The sequence below is a fragment of the Diabrotica virgifera genome, chromosome 1 (assembly GCF_917563875.1).
Source record: "Diabrotica virgifera virgifera chromosome 1, PGI_DIABVI_V3a".
In the NCBI taxonomy this organism is placed as follows: domain Eukaryota; kingdom Metazoa; phylum Arthropoda; class Insecta; order Coleoptera; family Chrysomelidae; genus Diabrotica; species Diabrotica virgifera.
Window position 1 is genome coordinate 11,346,644 of NC_065443.1, and position 21,610 is coordinate 11,368,253.

General features: G+C 34.0%; 1 protein-coding gene across 1 annotated transcript in view; it reads left to right on the top strand.

Moving 5' to 3' along the window:
• The window catches only part of LOC114327020 (tuftelin-interacting protein 11), a 45,433-nt gene that overhangs the window by 9,446 nt on the left and 14,377 nt on the right, over positions 1-21,610 (top strand). Inside the window, exons 5-8 of the mRNA XM_028275548.1 lie at positions 87-282; positions 7,986-8,195; positions 11,953-12,209; positions 19,171-19,367. Of these exons, the coding sequence (XP_028131349.1) occupies positions 87-282; positions 7,986-8,195; positions 11,953-12,209; positions 19,171-19,367 (860 nt within the window). The remainder of the gene's footprint in view (positions 1-86; positions 283-7,985; positions 8,196-11,952; positions 12,210-19,170; positions 19,368-21,610) is intronic.

The window sequence follows — 21,610 nt, forward strand, 5'->3', positions numbered from 1 at the left end:
AAACTGTATTGTATAAAATGTTATAATTTGTTCTACATACATTTTTATTTAAATATATTATCAACTATTTCTTCTTTTTCTTTTAGCGAACTGTCCAAAGTGAAAGTGATTGACATGACAGGCCCTCAACAGAGGGTCCTCAGCGGATACCACGCCCTTAGCGGACTAAAAGCACCTCCCGGGGTAGAACATTTCGAAGATGTTGTCCACAAAAAATGTTCCAACTTCACTTTACCGGAAATCCAACACAATTTAGATTTATTAGTTGACATGTGCGAACAAGTAAGGCATACCATTCATTATATTAGATTGAAATTTAAGCGGACATTTTTCCTCTTTCAGATGAAGTTTGAGTTGAGTTTATTAGAGCACAATAGAATACGATAGACCAGTTTTGGATACGGAACCATTTCTTTGTCTTTGTACTTTTTCATAAAAATATACATATATCCAAACGGAACAAAATATAATGTATTAAGAACATTTATTGAAGAGAAAAATTACAATTTGGTCTTGCATTAATAAAAAATTGACATGTGGAGTTCTTAAAATAGACGATATGGAAGACTTACAACAAAGTATTGTGATGTTGAAAGAAAAAAGTGACCAAAAATTTAAAATAATTATAAAAATACATTAGCAATTCTATAACAACTTTTTGGGTTATTGCAACATAAACGTATATATGTAGAATCATAAAGACTGCAAGGCAATCTTGATACTTCTACGCATTGTGGGACAACACATTTAGGAAGTGAGAATGGTTAATATAAATGTATTATAGATTATGCGAATATTAAACTAAAAAAACTGCAAATATCCGTCAATTCTAGTCTATATAATTGTTTTACAGTACATCATCATTAGGGGGGTTCAAGATCTTCAATGAAGATAGTACCAGTACCTATTGACGGCTGTTGTGTCAAAGCCCATACCAATCACTTTATCATCGAGATCCGATGTTTTAAGAGTTTTAAGTACTGCATCGCCAGTGTTCAAACCTGTTCTACTAGCCAATTTTGGCACCCCCAGTAGTTTCTCATTTCCACCAGCATAGGAACCTAGCACTGATAGTATATCTACCTTTTATGAATCTAAAATGTCGGGCAGGATTTTGCTATCCCAATGAACAACAGTTGGTGCTTTGATGTATAAGTTTGATTTAATCTCTGTTGAAAAATTCTGTCTTGCTGCTTCTCGTTTCCTTTTTACAGAACTTCTTGAAAGCGGTAATTCCGCAGGATCATGTCCAAATGCGGCAGAAATATGAATGATAAGCGTTACAGCTTCACGATCGGAAACTTTATTCCTGTCTATTTATAACTCCTTTTCACTCCAGTACCCTCATGTTGAAACTGCTGAAATTGTTTAATATCAACTGTAATAAAAAGATCAACGGCTTTGTTAACTGCTGAATCCTGAAAAAAAAACAAACATGTTCTAAACTTAATTGTTTTACGGAAATTTATGAAAACTAAATGTTGTTGAGCACTGCCTTCCATATGTTCTAGTCTAGAATGTTAAGATTTGACATATATTATTCTTTTATTAGATATAACAAAATGGGAGGGTCCCTAGGTCTCTAAAAAAAAACTTGAGTTTTTTGGACCACCCTAATCATCATCATCATCATGGCATCTACACTCCTAGTGGATTTTACATTTTATGATTTTACAATTGGTTGTGTGACTTAACGTCTTCTACAATTTTTCTCCATTCGTTCCTGTTTTACTTTATCGTACTATATACGTAGTATAGTATAATAGATAAAGTTATAGGATCGTGCAAAAAAAATTTTTTCAGATTTCACTTTTTTTCGACGTTTTGAGTCCCCCTGAGTCTAAAAAGCAAATAAAAAAAACATGTCGGAAGTATGTACGTACGTACGTATGTACGTACGTATGTCGCCACCGCCCAGCAAAAACTACTGGACCGATTTTGATGAAATTCGGTATGAGTAAGTTTAAGAGAATTTTGTCGAGAAACTAAGCTTTTAAAAAAAATCTCTCAAAGGGGGGCCGAAATAGGGGGGTTATTTAGGGCCCATTTTTGCAAATTTTGACAGAAATAAATGAAATTCAACTCAAATTAAGCTCATCGATAGGTAAATAAAAGTACGGAATTTGACATTTCCAAATTCAAAATGGCGGCCAACATGGCCGACCGCCCCCCCGACACATTTCCCTATCTATCTAAAAAGTTTTTGAAGATAAGTTTAATTTGAAAAAGCCGTTATATAGCCTAAAGATGGGGCTATAAGAAAGATGTTATCGTTTTTCAGAAAAAGTTACGGGTTGCCTATATTTAAGGGGTCAAATTTTGACATAAATTTGAACTAGATTTTCTCAAAAATGGCTCCAAGGAATTTTTTTATTTTTTGATATATTTTTGATATCCTATCAGTAAATTGAATGACATTAGTCATATATCTTAACTCCCCATAGGAGGGGAGTTATGAATTTTTTATAAAAAAATATTCGAGTGCCCGTAACTTCCTTCTTAATAGAAACTAAAATTTGAAATTTTGCAGACATATATGGTATTTTATTATCTATTATCACAATAAATTTTACCAAAAACATGGCTTCCGGTTGAACCGGAAATGAATAAAAAATCTTAATTTTTTTGATACGCTCTGTATATTTTAACACATTTTGAAAGAATGCAAAATTACCTTTCCAATGACATAAAATTTATTGCTGTAGCTCAAAAACTCAAAAAGTTACGGTAAATAGAAATTTTGCTATAATCTTATGTGTGTCCTCTCTCACGCGTTCATAGCAGAGCATTATTGTAGAGCAGTCAATGAGGGTATTTGGCTCCGAATTCCATCCTACTACATTGATGTACTTGATATTTTCACAGTAAGTAGGGAATAGCTCAAGAAACAAAATCTACCCTATATACTATGGCGCTTTTATCTTGGGGCGGTTCCCACTTCTTCAAGGGGGTGGAAAATTTGTTGGTCAAAATAAGCACGGAAGTGGCTGAAGAACCTATTTCTAAGCAAAAACTGGTCTATACTTTTTTTTGAGAACTCAATACTTTTTGAGTTATGCGTAGTTGAAAATTGGCCATTTTCATTGAAAAATGACACCTTTTCGGACGGATTTTTTGTGAATACCTTAAAAACTATGCATCGAACTAAAAACTCTATATAAAACATTTTTTAGATTATAAATAATAAAGAGATTCGTTCCTTCGTAAATGTTCTATTTATAATACAAAAAGAGATATGGTAGGTGAAAATAGTTTGTTTTTTGGTGCATGCTCAAATTGGTGTATTCAACTTGAAATAACAGAGGAACGGTAGGTTTTAGGTGTATAATGCTACCAACACCTTTAGTAGTGTTTGAAAAGGCCTTTAAAACGAGCACCGTTAAATGTCGGTTACTTACAAACTAAGCGAGATATGGTGCAAAAAATATAATGACTAATGTACTTTAAGGAAAAATGAAAAGTATATACATTTAACTCCCCATCCACCATAATTTAAATGCATTGTTTTTCTTCTCAATACCTTTTAATATAGTGTTATTTCTACTTTCAAAAAGTTAAACGGGTTTAAAATGAATGGTTTTTTTAAAAAATGTGATCAAATTATAGAATGAATTTTTAAATTTTCTTAAAAATCTTCCTTTTTCTCCATGTAATTCGAAAATAAAAATATTTCACCCCTGAGAAGTGGTGGGAACTTCCCCCATGATAAAAGCGCCATAGTATATAGGATAGACTTTGAATTAGGAGATTGGGCTACTCCCAAAATTTCATTAAAATCCATGCAGTAGGATAGAATTTGGAGATAATATCTTGTTCTTAATCTCGCGCATTGACTGGCGTAATCTAAATAGAATGAAATGCAAATATTGTAAACTATTAATTTCTCAGAAAAATGAACTAATTTGAAATGAAAGTATGACTATAATATTCTATTGATTTATGCAATAATCTACACATCTATAGTGTGTCCCCGAAATATGGCATCGAACATTTTCTCAAATGCAGGAATTAATGATGCGTAGAACCATAAAATACTTTTAAGTACAGTAGGTGTTTCTAAAATATCAAAATAACGAGTAACTTTGTTATTTTTATAGAATTCCAGTATCTAGTACCATAACGATAATAGATCGGTACGATAAAGTTCTCGGGCGGCCCTTCCGTCCAGCGTTTTTGCTTCTGGTTACCAATTTTCTAACTCCCATCTTCTTAAGGTCCGCAATTATCTGGTTCTCCCATCTTGTATTCGGTCTTCCTCTTTGTCTGCCTGATACCAGTCTCCTTTTAAGGATATTTTGGATTTGGGGATTCTGGATTTTAATAAATCTGACGATGTCTTCTCCTTTCAAATCTTCTCTTACTTCGTAGTTCATCAGTTTTTTAAATTCGTTATTACCTAAGTTTAGTGGGCCTGCTATTCTCCGAATGATTTTTCTTTCTAGGATCCCCAGTCTTTCTTTATCTTTCTGTGTTAAGCACATTACTTCAGCACTATATGTGATTACTGGTCTAATTGCTACTCTGTAAATTTTCAATTTAGTATTCTGAGTAAGCTTTTTATCTTTAAGGAAGTTGTTGTAGGTCCAGAAGGTCTGTTCAGATTCTTTCATTGATTACTGTACTTATATCATTAGTTCTGTTAACTGAGACCCCAAGATATTTAAAGTGTTCTACCTTTTCAAACTCATATTCGCCAATATTTAACCTTTTAACTATTTCAGTTTCTGCTAATTAATGCTATGTCATCAGCGTATGTCACAAGGTACGACATCGATGTTATAATTATAGGTACCTTTTATTTCGGTGGCTCTTATTGTTCCTTATATTACAAATTAAACATTAACTAGTTAATCGCCACACAGTAAACATTAAACAGTTGCCCTGTCATAATCATGTTTATATTTCTACACTAGGTTCGCTTTCAAGATGCAGTAGAAATAAACAAACCAAGACACGTTAAATGCCACTCGGAGCACAACCAAATCATAATTTACAACGTATAAACTTTGAAAATCATGACTTAGGATTTAAAATGTATATACATTGTAAATTATGATTAGGGAGTGCTCCTAGTACCATTTAACGTGTCTTGGTTTGTTTATTTCTACTGTATCTTGAAAGCGAACTTAGTGTATATTTTTGGAGATGCTGTCATCTGTTGATGCGTCATTATTGCTGCCTTCGATCTTTCCATTGTCATTTTCGTCATTTACTGTTAGTCCATTCAAAGCTTATATTTATTTAGGGTTACATTTTCCAGAGAACGAAATTTTATTTATTTTTATTGTAGGTGGGTTTAGTATAAGCTTAAGTTGAAGTTTGTGGGGTCGCCACCCTTGTCCCCTGGTTGCGATCTTGGAAAAAGGGGGCAAAAAGTTTTGGCGCTATATCTCGTAAACTAACAACTCTACAGAAAATTTTGTTAGACATTATTGGTAGCAAATTGAATTGTTTATTACTTTTTAACGTAAAATGGAAAATAAAAAAGTTATAAGTAATAATAACGGAAAATTTTATTTTGCGCGTTTTTTGGGCATTTTACAGTAATTAAATGACATCCGGGTTATAGACATTTGTTTGCTTTTATTAAGTTTTCTTGCCTTTACAGCGCTACGAAGTTGACCAGGTTCTTGAATATTCGTGAGAATGCGATAAAAACGATCCCTTATATTGTTTTCTATTATATATTTTTTTATTTATATAATTTATCATTTTCTTATGTTATTCTAGCTCTATCATTCCTATGTTATTATTAATTTGTGAACATCGAGAATCCTAAACAGGTATAAAAGTTGTTATAATTTGTCCTGACAACGAAGGCTTTGAAAAATGATAATTGGCTTCACTTCATGATTTTACCGTAGGTCGCCCCCTATTTATTTGTGTTGCTAGTGGAATAGTTGCTACGAAAATTATAAATTATCATCGGACCATTGAGATATGAGAAGGATTGATAAGAATGACTCATTTCATCGCACACCTAAGGTTCTTTCCTTTAGAGCAAATCCGCTTTAGAACAAGTACTATTGAAGTCAAAAAATCCCATGTCGTCATCAATCCGTTATTTAAATTTTATATTTCAACGAATGTGTATTTCGAGAGAAACAGTTGGCGATATCAACAATATTTGGCATAAAAGTTAGCACTTTGTCCATTGGCATTATTAGTTGAGGATAGCACTAGATAATTACACTTTTATAAAAAAGAACTTTTGAAAAAAATCTAAATAATGTCATTGCATTAGTCACATTTTTAAAAGAGTTTGAACTTAGAAAAATCGATTTATCCATAATGAAAAACTAGAACGAATATGTAAACCGAATGGAACCAGATAGATTAGCGAACATATGTAAAAACAACAAACCGTATAGCAGAAGACCCGTTGGAAAGCCACCGAAAAGGTGGAAAGACAATGTACAGTCAACAACAACCGAAACAGAATAAGAGGCAGACAAAGAGGAGTAACCCTAGTTGCACGAAGAGGAAGAAGAAGAAGATTTATCGATATAATAGCAGTTAAATATTGAATTGTTAAGAAGTTCTGAGCTATTCTGAAAATTTTAGGTGCCTAGGTAGCCTAGAACTCTGTTTAAAATGGATTACAAAATTTGCGGAGCCAGTGACAAAAGACGAAGCCAAGTATATAAAAACGTTTTAAAAAGATACCAAGTCATCTTTGTTTAATGCCTTTACACCAGTAGAGAAAGACTTATCGTGGCTAAGAAACATCCAACAATGGACAGGGCTAAATTTTGAACAGCTAATAAGAACATCTGAAAAGAGAGAAAAGTTTGCAATGGTAGTAGCCAACCTCCATTGAGGAAAGGGCACTATAACAAGAAGAAGAACACCAGTAGAACAATCCTTTAATAACAGTGGAAATAATTGTGTTGTCATTGGAGGTTGTCTGCTACATAAATTTGATGGTGGTTTTCTGTTACATATATTCTGTGGTTTTGGACCGGAATTCGTCTTTGAACTGTTGGGTATGTTGGGAGAACACTATGGACTATCTGAAAATCTAATATTTTATGTCTACTCCAAAACCCTGATATCACAGGAACAAAGCCTTAGGAGCGCTCGCTTGCGTCTCACGAAAAAGCACCAAAACAAAACAAACCTAATAGACCTTCTCAGAACTGCTCTATCAGTTGTGTGTTTTAGTATCGACCAGCCTGAATCATATGCAGATACAGTCATCATCCACTCTGTACTTGCTGCATTTCAATTTTACGATTCTGTGACATTTTTGTCTTGCTCCCGGTGTTAGGAAGGAACCAGTTAAATGTATTATTTTTAAACCTTCAAAAGGGTGTAAGTCGGATCAATTATACTGTCCTTAAAGTTTTGCTTTTTTATGATGTGACACAATATCAGCAGCTTACAAGATCAGCAAAGGTTAATTCATCAAAATTTTACAGAAACATCCTTTAGCTTGCGGAACAACATTATTTCTCAGTGAGAAAGTCTAGTGATCTTTGCTCACTGTCGTTGGCGAATGTTTTTTCGTCTCTTTATATGGTGCAAAGAAAGGTGATTCTCTGGACAGCAAGAGATAGAAACGATTCGCCAAGGTAGTGACCAAAAATACATTACTTATCAACGCTTCTTCCAACACAAGATTCATTCCGTTTCCACAGTCTCCAAGTTTATTACTATATATCACTCGTGGCTATGCAAACACTGTGATCCTGAAGATTGGGACTGAAAAAAAAGCATGGAAAACGAATTGGATCGAACTGGAGTTAATTTCTGCAGATGCAAGGGAAACTGAGGCAGTATGTGTGGTTGTTGAATAACAGGTCAGACTAACAGAATAACGTCCTCTGCAGTGTGTCTCAATTGATCTGGTGAAACCTGCAGTACCACTCGCACATCGCCGTAAATAGGCACCTAAAACGAACGTGCACACGAAAATGAAGGTCTAATTGGACATGTTTCTTCTGATTTTTGAATTTTCGTATTAATTGTTTATTTCTTTTTAGGATATCATAAGGATAGACAGAAGTAGTCGTTTAAACGAAGATAAAATAGTGGCACTCGAACAGGAAGAAAAAATGTTACGGGATGTATTAAATAAAGAGGGCGAATTGATGGAAAACATACAAGAAGTAATATCAGTTGTCGATAAATTAATGGATAGTACGCAGACATACTCTTTGGGACAGATTGCCAGTATTTTTAAAGAATTGCAGGTAAGAAAAACTCTATATATATGTACATCGGTTTATTAGGCGTCAACGCCTTTCCGGTAGGGATCTGTGGAGGAGTATCACCGAGTCGCAACCCTTTATCCCTTGCCGTGCTGCTCCTCCATAGGCCGATCGGACAGCAGCGTATCTCAATCTAAGCCGTAGATTCATATGTAGAATTTTAAACTACTGCGTTAGCCTTTTTTATTTTTTCTGTTCACCGGGCCAGGCTTGAACGCACATTCACTGGACCCAGTTCAGCATCAAAGTGAACTCTTCTGATTTTAAATTTGTTTTTTTTTTCTTGAACCTTTAGCAGATTATTTCCAGCAAATCATTAACATACATGTCATCTGTCACCTGCCCAATTGACGATGTCATTTTTGCAAAACGTTGTCATATTCCCAGGATAGTAGGTAATGTGGCGACACGCTTCAATTACTATTTTACTATTTCTTTAATTGCTAATTTTAAATATTAACTTTTTTTTCTAAACGAAAATAATATGGGTCGTTTAAACTTCACATGTGTTTCGCTCCTAAATACAAAACCAGATTGTATAAAATTAATGGGTTTTTCATGGGAAACACAAATTCATAGATTACGGTACCAGATAAAGGGCCAGCCTCTTTATGTCAATAAATTAGTCTTCAACTTAAAACCACAGACATGTGTTTTTAGTTCAGCCACAGCAGTCTATCGCAAGCCCTCGAAGAATAACATACCCTTTTCTCTTCGAGAATTAGGAACGCCTCTTTTTACCGAATTAAATAAATATATTGTTGACAGTTCCTTGTTTTACACTTATTTTAATTTCATTTAATTGATTCCGTAAACCACCACCGGAACAGTAATATAGAGAGTTATTTTTGATAACATTAAAAACGATGGTTTCAACAAAAAACCAAATGTATTGTACATTAGGATCGTTCTAACATTTTAGAAAATATTTGAAATTGACAAGGCAGAAGACAATTGAGGTGACGATGTCTGATATAAGTTTAAGATCTGCAAAACATGATCTTGCAAAATAGAGGCATTGGGACGATTTAGTCGAACAAAAAAGAGAATTTTATTTATTTATTTAGCGTATAGTGTACATCACAGAATAGGTAATTATTTAGATTTATGCATTATACAATGAATCACAGATGTCCAGTTTTTTATACAGGGTATCCAGAAACTACCGACAAACGAAGACAGGAGATTCCTCAGATAATTTTAAGACAATTTAACCCATTTCATGTCGTCCGAAAATGCTTCCTAAAGGAGCTAGAGCTATTTGAAGATGGCGTCTGGTAATTAGTTTTTCTTAAATATCTTCAGAAGAACGCTTCTATTTAGAAAAATGAAAATTGGTACACATATTTATATTCCAGAGATAAATCGATTCCATCCATTGAAAATTTCTAGTACCGGTCATAGGCGTCCGTTTTGGGTAGGGCAACAGTTATATTATCGGATAACTTTTTTGTTTTTAATTTTTAAGCATTTTTGAGTCTGGATTATTAAAATGTAAGGTATTATCGTACTAAAAGGTACTCTTACTTTAAGTCGATAGGATACATCGTTTTCTAGAAAAATCGATTTGAAAATTTTTCTTTTTCTATATCAAAGAAAAAATTAAAAAAAAAACTATTTAGAAAAACGAAAACTGGTACGTTTATTTATATTCCAGAGATGAATCGATTTCATTAATTACGAATTTCTAGTACCGGTCGTATGCGTCCCTTTTGTGTAGATCAACAATAGGGAACTTGCATATTTTTTTTATTACATAATAATGTTCAGTTTTGTATAAAAATAAGATTTCGAAAATTTCACGTTTCAAAAACTCATAATAACTTAGAAGTACAAATTTAAAGTCTTCGGTATCTTAAAATAATTCAAACAACCCGTGACGTCACAGAGTTTAACTATATGGTTCCGTTTATGGTTATATTTAGGAATATTCTTTTTCTTCTTCTTTAGTTTATTGGCCTCCACCTACTTGGGTATTTTGCCAGCTCGTCGTCGGGGAATAAAGGAAAAATATTTATATGTTAATGACATTTATCGTATGTCATTGTAATAAATATACATATACCAGTTTGTTAAAATTGGAGTTTGATACAGTTTTTGAAGGAAAGGAAAGAAGGTTTACTATTGAAAATAAAACCATTTTGTAAAAGTACAAGTTTTCTATGAATAGTTCAAACGATCAAAAACACTTGTAATGACAAATAACTGTATTTTCTACTGATGTTTATAATGCCTAATTTAAAATTATATATTACAATTGGTGTAGAATGTAAACATATAACCCCGTGACGTCACGACGCGTTTTTGGCTGGCTGGTGTTGAAGTTGAATTTTTAGTCGGTTTTAGGGGCCAAACGAAAGACAAACAAAACTGTTTTATCTTTGATACATGATCTAAATTATATTCTGTTGTGATTTATACCATTTTTTTCGAATTTAGAATTTTATGCAAGTTCCCTATTATTTTATCGCATAACTTTTTTGTCTTTAATTTTTAGGAATTTTTGACACTAGATTAGTAAATTATGAGGTATTACTTGGTTGGTGAAATAGACCGTTTTTTTTTTAATTTTTCTTCAAATTCAGGAAACGAAAAATTTTCTAATCGATTTTTCTAGAAAATGGTGAATCCTACCGCCTTAAAGCAAGAGTACCTTTTAGTACTAGAATACCTCACAATTTAATAATCCAGTATCAGCAATGCTTAAAAGTTAAATACAAAAAAGTTATGTGATAAAATAACCGCTGCCTCACCCAAAACGGACGCCTATGACTGGTACTAGAAATTCACAATGGATGGAATCGATTTATCTCTGGAAGATAAATACGTGTACCAATTTTCGTTTTTCTAACTAGATCCGTTCTGGAGATATTAAGAAAAACTAATTACAAGACGCAATCTTCAAAGAGCTCTAGCTCCCTTAGGAAGCATTTTCGGACTAGGTGAATTTGGTTAAATTGCCTTAAAATTATCTGAGGAATCTCCTGTCTTCGTTTGTCGGTAGAGTTTCTGGATAACCTGTATATTCGATTGACCATTCAGTTGACATTACGAAGTCTGTAGGGTCGCCTGTATATGCTCTGCGTTGGCAGTCCTGAACTATGTGTCTGATCGTCTGGAAGACACAGAAGAAGGCGAAGGAAGTTTACCCCATTGTAGAGGGAGTCGGCGCATCATCCATAGTTTGTTCTAATTAGATTAAGGGCTGTCAAAATCTTACAGTGACGTTACAATTCGCCAGATTTGTCTATGATGTCCGATAGACTATGGTAATGCGGATCTGTCCTTAATTTCCCAATATTCTCTAGATTCAAAATTTTGACTTGAAAAAAGAAAAATATGAAAGTAAGAAAAAGAAAATAGCGAAAGATAAAGCTTTTTTAACGAGAGAAAGTAAATTAGACTGTAAAAAACAAACCAAGATCGTCTGCAAGGTACTTCAGTCATTGGTTTTGACTCGATTGTATAATTACAACTTGTATAGTGGGAGAGAAACAATGAGATCGCATAAAAAATGTTATTGGCTGCTGTTTTGATGACGAAATGTTACGTTTGGACAAAAAATATTTATTACATTTAAACATTGGTCCTTCGAAACAGATAATTCAAATTGAATTATTTTTTCTACTTTTTGTTTGTTTATAACTAATAATTTTACTTACATCCAATTATCACATCAGTTTGGACGATATTGTACTCTAATTACGATTTTTTTTCTAATAATATGCAATATTTTTAGGATAAGCACTCAGAGGAATATACAATGTATGAACTAGGCGAATTGGCCCCCGGCCTAATCGGCCCTCTTATCACATCGGCTTTAGCCAATTGGAATCCTCTATTACAGCCTCACCAACATGTCGATGTATTTAAGCAATGGCAGGATATCCTGACGTCACAGCACCGTGGGAATCTAGAAGGTAATAAAATGGGAATACAGCCATATGATAGTTTCATTTGGCATACTTGGATGCCTGTTATGAGAACTTGTGTTAGGTAAGTTAAGACTTGTACCTATGTTCATATTGTACGGGATGGCGATGAAAAATTGGTTTAAAGTAGTTTAATTTTGGATGTGGAATTTTTTGTTTCTTTGGATACTGTTTTTATGGTTAGGAATTGGGATTGTTGCGAAATTTAGAAGCCAAATTAACAGTGTGTGTACGTTTATATGGACAAAATTATTCGGGTGTAAAGATCTGCAGCGTTTTTAGATCTCGATGACTACTCGAGGAAGCCATGGAGATCAAGACACGTCCTGATTGCTTCAACAATTCAGATGACGTCACCCAGTCGCTTATCAAACAACCTTCTTCTGAATATAAAAATTTCGTTCGTTCTTTCCTTTAATCCATTATATTTCCATGTATTTCTTCCTGTTGGTGACGTTAAAGTGGTACCTGTAAGCTTTGCACAATTTTCTTCTGTTTTGTTAAATATCAATGTTATGTCTACTTATATCCATTACTTTGGGAGTTTTTGTTGGTTTATGGCACTTTGCAACACCTGAATTATTTTGACCCGAGCTTGTTTAGTTCTTTTGAAGTTTTTTCCCTTGTAAAATTCTTGTATTCCTTGGTATGTTTCCAGCTTCACATTCTTCATTCTTTTATTCTTTTTTCTTCATGTTATAATGGTGAATTATTGGTATATTGATCAGAACAAAAAGACATACATCATTTTTACAATATGTTTAGTCTGAACAGTTCAGGAGCTTTTATTATCTATGTTTGAAGTAGTTTGATGTTTAGCATTGTATTATTTTTATTGAATAGTCTAATGACTAAATTTTCGTTCTTCAACTATAGTATGACATTCTTTGACATATAATGTGTCTGTCACAAACTGTTGCCAACTATTTTAGAAACCAAGGGATGGTATATTTTTTATAGGAAATTAGAAAGAATAAGAAAGGAAGGAGAATATTTAACGAACATGTTTATTATTTTGTGTGTTAAATGTTTAACTACATTAGGTTTGTATTTTATTTTTTTAATTTTCTATCAATTTTTTGCAAAATATACTACCACATTTAATTTTTTTCCTTTAAGTGTCAGTTTGGTTAAACCGTTATCCCCAAGTTAACAAAAAATAAAGGAAATCTGAATTAAGCAAATATAGAATAAAAATAATAAACTTAAAGATAAAACCCATAACTAAATTAAAATTCATGGTGACGTTTCAATTATTACTTTAATCATCGTCAGAATAATAAGCTTCTTGAGCGGATGCTTTTAAATAATTTTAAAGGAACAAACATAATTAATGAAAACGTAAAAAATGACATTGACAATCATTGGGTTAAGTTAATAATTTCAAACACGCCATGTCTTGTTGCGTGTTTAAGGGTGGCTTCAAAAGAAATATGGATAATGCCTCCTTGATGCTGAGTTCTGTTGGAGAACTTGCATGACCAATGATTGAGAAGTCCTTACGACTAATAGGGTGGTCAGAATCAGTCATATGTTGGAATACTGCTGAATTTGGAACTGTTCTTGATCGTCTTCCTAAGTGAGGAGTGATACCTAAGTGTTCGCAACATCTGACATTAAAGTGACGTCGAGTCTTCCCGACGTACGTAGCTGCACAGCTACTACATTTGAATTGGTATATAATGTTAGATGCGAGATCACTAGGAATCATGTCTTTCACATGGAAACGAGATCCTATCCTTTCCATGTGAAAGACATGATTCCTAGTGATCTCGCATCTAACATTATATACCAATTCAAATGTAGTAGCTGTGCAGCTACGTACGTCGGGAAGACTCGACGTCACTTTAATGTCAGATGTTGCGAACACTTAGGTATCACTCCTCACTTAGGAAGACGATCAAGAACAGTTCCAAATTCAGCAGTATTCCAACATATGACTGATTCTGACCACCCTATTAGTCGTAAGGACTTCTCAATCATTGGTCATGCAAGTTCTCCAACAGAACTCAGCATCAAGGAGGCATTATCCATATTTCTTTTGAAGCCACCCTTAAACACGCAACAAGACATGGCGTGTTTGAAATTATTAACTTAACCCAATGATTGTCAATGTCATTTTTTACGTTTTCATTAATTATGTTTGTTCCTTTAAAATTATTTAAAAGCATCCGCTCAAGAAGCTTATTATTCTGACGATGATTAAAGTAATAATTGAAACGTCACCATGAATTTTAATTTAGTTATGGGTTTTATCTTTAAGTTTATTATTTTTATCAAGTTTAAGGGTGTGTCCTTATCTACATAAATATAGAATAATTTACAATGGAGTAGCAAAAGAAAACAAGACCAAAGAAGGTGTAGCGTACTAATACACTAAAGATATCAAAAGGACATGACAGTGTCCATACATATCAGAAAGGACTGTAACAACAAAGATAAGAATTGAGAAGGAAATCTGAACATGGCGTTTATGGCCCAGAAAATAATAACAGCAGTCTCAAACAGCAAGGGAAACATTGTATGACGAATTACAAGTAGTAGATCAAATGAGAGGGAAGAATATAATACTGTTAGACTTAACGCTCGAACCAATTAATACCTGGAATTAAGCTAAAATCATAACGAGAATTAAAAAAATGATAATGGAGAACTGATGATAAACTTCTACGTGAACAACGAATAATCATCTTAAATTACTTCACATACAGGAGAGCGGCATCAACACAAAGCAATCAAGAGTCGAAGAGGTAAATATGGAATCCACGGAATACTTATACAGAAAAAGAATATCAGAGAATATTAAAAAAATAAAATAAAAATTCCATTTTTATTCAGTTGCAATGCGAAGGCAAAACAATCTTATTTTTCACTTAGAATACAGAGCGCAGTCCAGCCCTCTGAATCGACGATTTTTGACTCTTACTCTTGTTGGAGTCTCATCGGAGAGAACGTATGCCTGCTTCTCCATACTCTAAGCGATCAACACCGAGAGTTTATCCCCCACACCGCAACTGACGTGAATGGACTAGGTGACTAGCGTCATCTGGCTATTGAAAGATGAAGTAGTTTTGAATCCTAATAGCAATATGTAATAATAATATTGACATTAATAATATTGACATTGACGAGCACTGGGAGCAACTAAAACATTGCATACTAGAACCTTGTAAAGATATACTAAAGACTTCCACAAGGAGAAAAGAGGAATGGATGAATGACGAGATACTGAATATGATGGAACAACGGAGACAATATAAGAACAAAAATGACAATAAATACAGGGAGATTAACCACGAGATAAGGAAGATGATAAAGCAGGCAAAAGAAAAACACTTTGAAGAGAAATGCAAAGAGATCGAGGATCTCCAAAAAAGATACGATCTATTTAACCTACATAAGAAAGTCAAAGAAATGGCTGGACTAAGAAAGCAAAATCTAACTGGTGCACTTCTGGATAGACACGGGGTCGCTATAACAGAGACCGATGAGAAAGTACAACGTTGGGCAGAATACATCGCTGAACTGTTCGATGATGAAAGAGGGTACCTGGAACACATAGAACTTACTTCAGGAGAAATAGGTCCATATATTACAACGGAAGAAATAATACATGCGTTAAAAACAATGAAGAACAGAAAAAGCCCAGGACCTGACATGCTTCCTATCGAGCTTTTAAAAATTATAGATGAGCAGCATATTGATATTTTAGTGGTACTCTTGAACAAAATTTATAGCTCAGGCACATTACCCAAAGAATGGTTGACGTCGATCTTTATTTGCCTCCCTAAAAAGAAAAACGCACGAGAATGCGGCGACTACCGCACCATTAGTTTGATGTCCCATGTGCTAAAGTTGCTACTGAAAGTCATCCATAACCGAATATATCATAAACTAGACATAGACATTAATGATACGCAATTTGGGTTTCGCAAAGGCCTGGGAACTCGTGAAGCTCTTTTTTCACTTAACATACTTATACAAAGGTGCCTGGACGTCAATCAAGATATATATGCGTGTTTTATTGACTATAATAAAGCATTTGACAAAGTACGACATGAACAATTAATGCATGTTCTGGAATCAAGGAAGCTGGACTACAGTGACCGATTATATCGAATTTATACTATAAGCAACGAGCAAAAGTACGTGTTAACGATCAGCTGTCGGAGGAAATTGAAATCAGACGTGGAGTGAGACAGGGATGCGTGTTGTCGCCGGTTCTTTTTAATGCCTACTCGGAAGAGATTTTGAAAAAAGCTCTGGATGGTGAAACAGCTGGAATAAAGGTAAATGGAGTTCCCATTAACAACATTAGATATGCGGATGACACTGTCATCTTAGCTGAAAATATTGGGGATCTTCAGAGGCTGGTGACCAGAATAGCAGAGTTTGGAGAAGAATATGGGCTAACAATGAATGTCAAGAAGACAAAGTTTATGAGAATATCGAAAACTCAAAGAAATAACGAAAATCTCGTCATCAACGGATCCAATATCGAACGAGTCGATCAATATGCATACCTTGGAACAATGATCAACTCCACAGGAGATTACTTACAGGAAATCAAAATCAGGATAGAAAAGGCTAGAGTAAATTTTAACAAAATGAGGAAAGTGCTCTGCACAAGAGATTTGAAGTTGGAGCTAAGAGTTAGGTTGGCTAGGTCCTACGTTTTCTCTTCTTCTTCTTCTTGACTGGCTTTACAACTCGGGGTGAGTCTTCGCCGCATCCACTATGGCCCTCCATCGTCTGCGATCTTGCGCTTCGATTTGCCATTGTTGTACCCCAATCCTAGATAGATCGGTTTCAACATCATCCCTCCCCTACGTTTTCTCGACTCTGTTTTATGGAATGGAAGCTTGGACCTTGAATGCTGCATCAATGAAAAAACTAGAATCATTCGAGCTGTGGGTGTACAGAAGAATTCTGAAAATATCGTGGACAGAACACGTTACAAACAAAGAGGTTCTGAGAAGGATGAATAAAGAAATGGAAATCCTAAATACCATCAAAACAAGAAAATTGGAATATCTCGGACATATTTCACGTGGAGAGAGATACAGCTTGCTCCAATTGATTATGCAGGGAAAGATTCAAGGAAAGAGAAGCATAGGGCGACGCAGAATATCGTGGCTGCGCAACCTGAGAGAGTGGTACGGATGTACATCAAATGAACTTTTCAGAGCAGCCATCTCTAAAATACGAATAGCTATGATGATTGCCGACCTCCGCCGCGGAGATGGCACTTAAAGAAGAAGAAGATTAATAATATTAAAAAATATTAAAATATTACTAAAAGATTTTTAAATTGAAAACTTATTGGTCCATTTCCTTGGTAACACCTCCATGGCTTCTAAAATTTGCAAGCCAGATGGATGCTGAAGCGAAGAAGACAAGAGGGAATTCAAAAAACTTACAATTCACGACCCCTTCTGTTCAGCTGGTAAATTCCAACAGAAAATGGACCTAGTTACTCAAAGAAGTAACGACCAATATAAAAATAAAATAAAAATTGCATTTTTATTCAGTTGCAATGTGAAGGCAAAACAATCTTATTTTTCACTTAGAATACGGAGCGCAGTCCAGCCCTCTGAATCGAATTCTGTTGGAATTTACCAGCTGAACAGACGGGGTCGTGAATTGTAAGTTTTTTGAATTCCCTCTTGTCTTCTTCGCTTCAGCATCCATCTGGCTTGCAAATTTTAGAAGCCATGGAGGTGTTACCAAGGAAATGGACCAACAAGTTTTCAATTTAAAAATCTTTTAGTAATATTTTAATATTTTTAAATATTATTAATATTGCTACTAGGATTGAAAACTACTTCATCTTTCAATAGCCAGATGACGCTAGTCACCTAGTCCATTCACGTCAGTTGCGGTGTGGGGGATAAACTCTCGGTGTTGATCGCTTAGAGTATGGAGAAGCAGGCCTACGTTCTCTCCGATGAGACTCCAACAAGAGTCGAAAATCGTTGATTCAGAGGGCTGGACTGCGCTCCGTATTCTAAATGAAAAATAAGATTGTTTTGCCTTCGCATTGCAACTGCATAAAAATGGAATTTTTATTTTATTTTTATTTTGGTCGTTACTTCTTTAAGTAACTAGGTCCATTTTCTGTTGGAATTTACCAGCTGAACAGACGGGGTCGTGAATTGTAAGTTTTTTGAATTCCCTCTTGTCTTCTTCGCTTCAGCATCCATCTGGCTTACAAATTTTAGAAGCCATGGAGGTGTTACCAAGGAAAGGAGCAATAAGTTTTCAATTTAAAAATCTTTTAGTAATATTTTAATATGTATTTTTAAATATTATTAATATTGCTATTAGGATTGAAAACTACTTCATCTTTCAGAGAATATTGTTTAGAATTAAATATTAGAGAATCGATGGTAAGACACTATGGGTATGGGACAGAGCTAGATGTGCAGATATGCGACAGAGATGCAAGGTAGAAAACATCAAGACCTGGGGTGAGAGCACGCCTAATAGAATTCTATTTTAGTGACGTCACGTTGCCTAGCAACCCTCGATTCTCCTATTGTGAAATTCGATTTTGTGACGTCAGCAAAATAGAATTCTATTTGGCGTGCTCTCACCCCTGGGTAAGAAATAGAAGAGTAGAATGATCATATAGAACGATCATATAAGTCAAATACACAAATAACAAAAACAACAAATACACTAGTAAATACGGTGAGAGACGCTTCCCCAATAAAAACACGAACACTAGGAAGACAAAGAAAACGGTGGAAAAAACAACTTACTGGAGGCACATTGAAAAACAGACAGAGTCATGCCTACACAAAAACAAGGGGGTTATCCCCAATTAGAATAACCCCCAAAAACTCTGTCATTAAATGTTCCTTTAAGCAATGTTAAAAGGCAAAAAATTTGGCTAGAAAAATTCACAAAAATCAATGACAAGAAGCATTCAGTCCCATGTATTCATTACATCAACTTCCAACAGTCAAATATAATAAACTTGCTCCAAATTCGCTCTAATTGTATCTTTATTTTATTTGTAGTTCTTGGAGTCCACGTGATTGTGATCCTCTGATAACCCTACTAGAAGCGTGGAAACCAGTTCTGTCCCAATGGATATTAGAAAATGTACTCAGCCAATTAGTACTCCCGAAAATTCTAAAGGAAGTTAACGAATGGAATCCTCTAACCGATACCACCCCCATACATGTTTGGATCCATCCATGGATACCTCTGTTAGGTAAGTGTTGGAGTTTAGATGTTATAGAGGCTGATCATCATCATCAATCAGCCAATCGCGTCCACTGCTGGACATAGGCCTCCCTCAATTGTTTTCAGTGTTCTCTACACTGGGCAGCTTGTAGCCAGTTTCCCGCTACTCTTTTTATGTCGTCAGTCCATCTAGTCGGTGTTCGTCCTCGGCTTCTTTTATAGTTTCTGGACCTCCATTCCATGATTCGTCTTGTCAACTGTCCATCTTGTGTTCTGGCTCTAAGTGTCCTGCCCAGTTTCACTTAAGCGTCGTAGCTTTTTCGATGACTTCTTGAACCCCTGATCTTTGCCTGATTTGTTGGTTTGTTATGTGTTCTCGTTGTGTAATGAGTTTATTGGCGGATTTTTGCGTCACTATTAAAGTCTCTGTTCCATAAGTTTGTACTGGGTGTCCCAATAAGAATGGCTCTCCGCCATATCTCAGGAACCGTATATAGTACAGCTTTGAGAAAAAAAAAGAATGTGTGTGTACTTTGAACGCACGTAAGAAGGTATACTTTTAAATATGATTTCAATGAAATAAATACTTTCGGACAGTCTATTTGTATTTTATTTAAAGATTAAATTAATTTTTACTTACTACTTTCCAAAAAAATTTTATTAAAACAATACCAAAAATTAAAAAAAGATTAGAAAACACCAGGATTTGAACCGGGGACCTCTTGATCTCCAGCCCAACGCTCTACCACTGAGCTATACCCTTTTGTTTATACGGGCTACAAGCTTTCTCAGACATAGTGACAAACATACGAAGTGAATTATAGAATACTTCAAATATTACTTATATTTAATTCTATGGAAGAATTTTATTTAATTCCAAATACACAAAAATTATAATAATAGTTATTTATGATATAAATGATAAAAGCACAATTTTAAGGCACGTATGTGAAAGATTTGTTTCGCTCATTCTGCAATTCACATGAGTGCCTTAAAAATGTACTTTTTAACACCTATATCATACAATATTTTTTCTACAAACGTCTTATATATCAACAATTATAATTTATTCATTCTCAATTACAGGACAATACCTACAAAAACTTTTACTTGAACTTGACTGACATTCCATTTTTATATTTTTCTTGACATTAAGTAAGTACATCAAAACTGCCTATATTGTCAATACGTAAATCAGAATAACATCTACTTTTATTTTTGTATATTCTAACAAATTTTAATAGTTTTTTTCTACAAACGTGTTAAAAATGCAATAATACAGTTTAAATTAAATTAAAAAAAAATAGTATATTATTCAACGAGCATGTAATGATGGCTATTACTCACGATGATGAAGTTTGCGACACGAGCCGTAGGCGAGTGTCGTAATTCATCAGAGTAAGTAATAGTCATTACATGCGAGTAGAATACTATACTTTTTCTACGACCTTTTTTTTTATTTTAATTAGTAAAAAATTTAATTATCAACTACTCGAAATTTAAATTATAATAATTTACAAAAATACCTAAATGCTATTTACCCCTAGTACGTGGCTGAATAATTGGTTGCCTACTATTATCAAATTCTTAATATTGTAAAAATACAACTAGAAATAGTCAATATAAGTTCTATTCGTTTCCGAAAAATTATAAGCTTAATTAAATTTGTACCTACGGTCAGTGAATCTAATAAATAGGAAAAGGCTGTTGTCGCTGTCGGTGTACCTATTTCATATAATATATAGTTATAATGTATATTTACATTTAACTATATATTATACAATAATATAACTATACATAATATGTTATAACATATTTAACACAATATAACTTGAAAAATAAACACAATATTAGTTATAAATTCCAATTAACATAAACAAAATGCGCAAATGTCACTGTCACTAAAATAAATGATAAACGTCAAAATTTTTAGTAAACAAAATATAAACGTAAAAAATATACTGATATTGTTACAGTTAAAATTCCTTTAAATATTTTTCGAAGTTAATTATTGATATAAATTACAATAATTATTGTATTAAATAAACAAGTTTAAGTAATTTTATTTGCAGTTTATATACGATTAATATTAAAAGTAGCATGCGCCACTTGAATCGTAACTTCAGCCCGTGAGTAATGACCCGTGAGTAACTTCAGCCCGTGAGTGATGAATTATTACCTACAGGTACAGTAATGGGTGCTATTATCTATGAAAAAATAGCGAATAATGAGCATGTTATTAAACGGTCGTAGAAGAATATATTTAAAAAC